Source organism: Charadrius vociferus, unplaced genomic scaffold, assembly GCF_000708025.1.
Source record: "Charadrius vociferus isolate BGI_N301 unplaced genomic scaffold, ASM70802v2 scaffold900, whole genome shotgun sequence".
NCBI classification, from domain to species: Eukaryota; Metazoa; Chordata; class Aves; order Charadriiformes; family Charadriidae; genus Charadrius; species Charadrius vociferus.
Window position 1 is genome coordinate 22,239 of NW_009646342.1, and position 1,147 is coordinate 23,385.

General features: G+C 67.0%; 1 protein-coding gene across 1 annotated transcript in view; it reads right to left on the reverse strand.

Moving 5' to 3' along the window:
* The window catches only part of FAM189B (family with sequence similarity 189, member B), a 7,894-nt gene that overhangs the window by 4,939 nt on the left and 1,808 nt on the right, over nucleotides 1-1,147 (reverse strand). The window contains 4 exon segments of the mRNA XM_009893261.1: nucleotides 10-396; nucleotides 448-578; nucleotides 702-862; nucleotides 1,047-1,140. Coding sequence (XP_009891563.1) covers nucleotides 10-396; nucleotides 448-578; nucleotides 702-862; nucleotides 1,047-1,140 — 773 coding nt within the window.

The following is a 1,147-nucleotide window of genomic DNA, read 5'->3' on the forward strand; positions in this document are numbered from 1 at the left end:
CCTCCAGGCGATTGCAGCTGTGGGTGACGGCTCCCCCAACCAAGATGCCGTCGTGGGCGGGCTCCGCCGTGGAGCAGGAGTAGGAGCGCTCCCCCCGTACCCGGGGCTGGGGCGTCTCCTCGAAGGGACCCTGCAAGCCCAGCGTGGGGCTGCGCGCGTGGTGGCTGCACTGCACGCAGTCCACGCTCAGGCAGTAGTCCGCGCGGCTGCGCTGGATGGAGCGGAAGAGGACGTAGTCAACGGAGCGCATGGAGCCTTGCAGCTCCAGCAGGCACGAGTCCTCCGAGGGACTGCTGTCCCCGGGGATGTCCATGATCTCAGACATGATCAGGGACCCGCTGTCCATGGAGACTGCAAGGAGCGGAGCGGGTGTGGGTGAAGAGCATCCGCGAAGAGCTGGTCGCCCCACGAGCCCTTTCCCATCCCGGGACGGGGGTCCTGCCTGACCCTCCCCTGCCTGCAGCCCCCCATCTCCCACCTGGCTGTCTCCCCGCAGCCCCATCACGGTCTCATAGGAGGGGGGGAAGTCGGTCGGGTAGAGGGGCACGGGGCTGTCCATGGAGCCGTTGTAGGTGATGCTGTGCAGGCAAGAGCAGAAAAGTCACGTCGGGTGGGACGAGCCCTGTTTGGGGGCAAATGGGTCCCCCCACCTCCCGCACCGCGGCGGCCCCGCTCCACCAGCCCCGTTCCCAGCCGGGTACCTCTGCGCATCTGTCTCGGAGCTGCAAGTATACTCGGGTGGGTAGTAGGGGGGTGGTGGCACCGGCGGGACGAACTCCTCAAAGTCCATCATGCTCTGCAGAAAGGTGTCGGGGGGGGACGTGCATTCCAGCGTCACGGAGCTCGAGCGCTGGGGGACCAGCTGCAGGGAGAGGGGAGGAAGAAGAGCTGGGACCCCCCCGGCCGGAGATCTGGTGGATGACACGGCTCCTGGGCCTTAACTGCACCCGGCTGGGGCCAGGTCCCGTCCCGGTACCCTGGTCACCCCCCCCAGCTTGGGGGAGCTGCCCAGCCCCATCTGCTCCTGGGCCAGGGCTGGGACTCACCACATGGACGATGTCGAGGGAGAAGATCTGGATGCAGCACACGACAGCGGAGAGCGTGCAGATGATGGTGGAGAGGACAGTCAAGCCGCAGACGCTGAAGA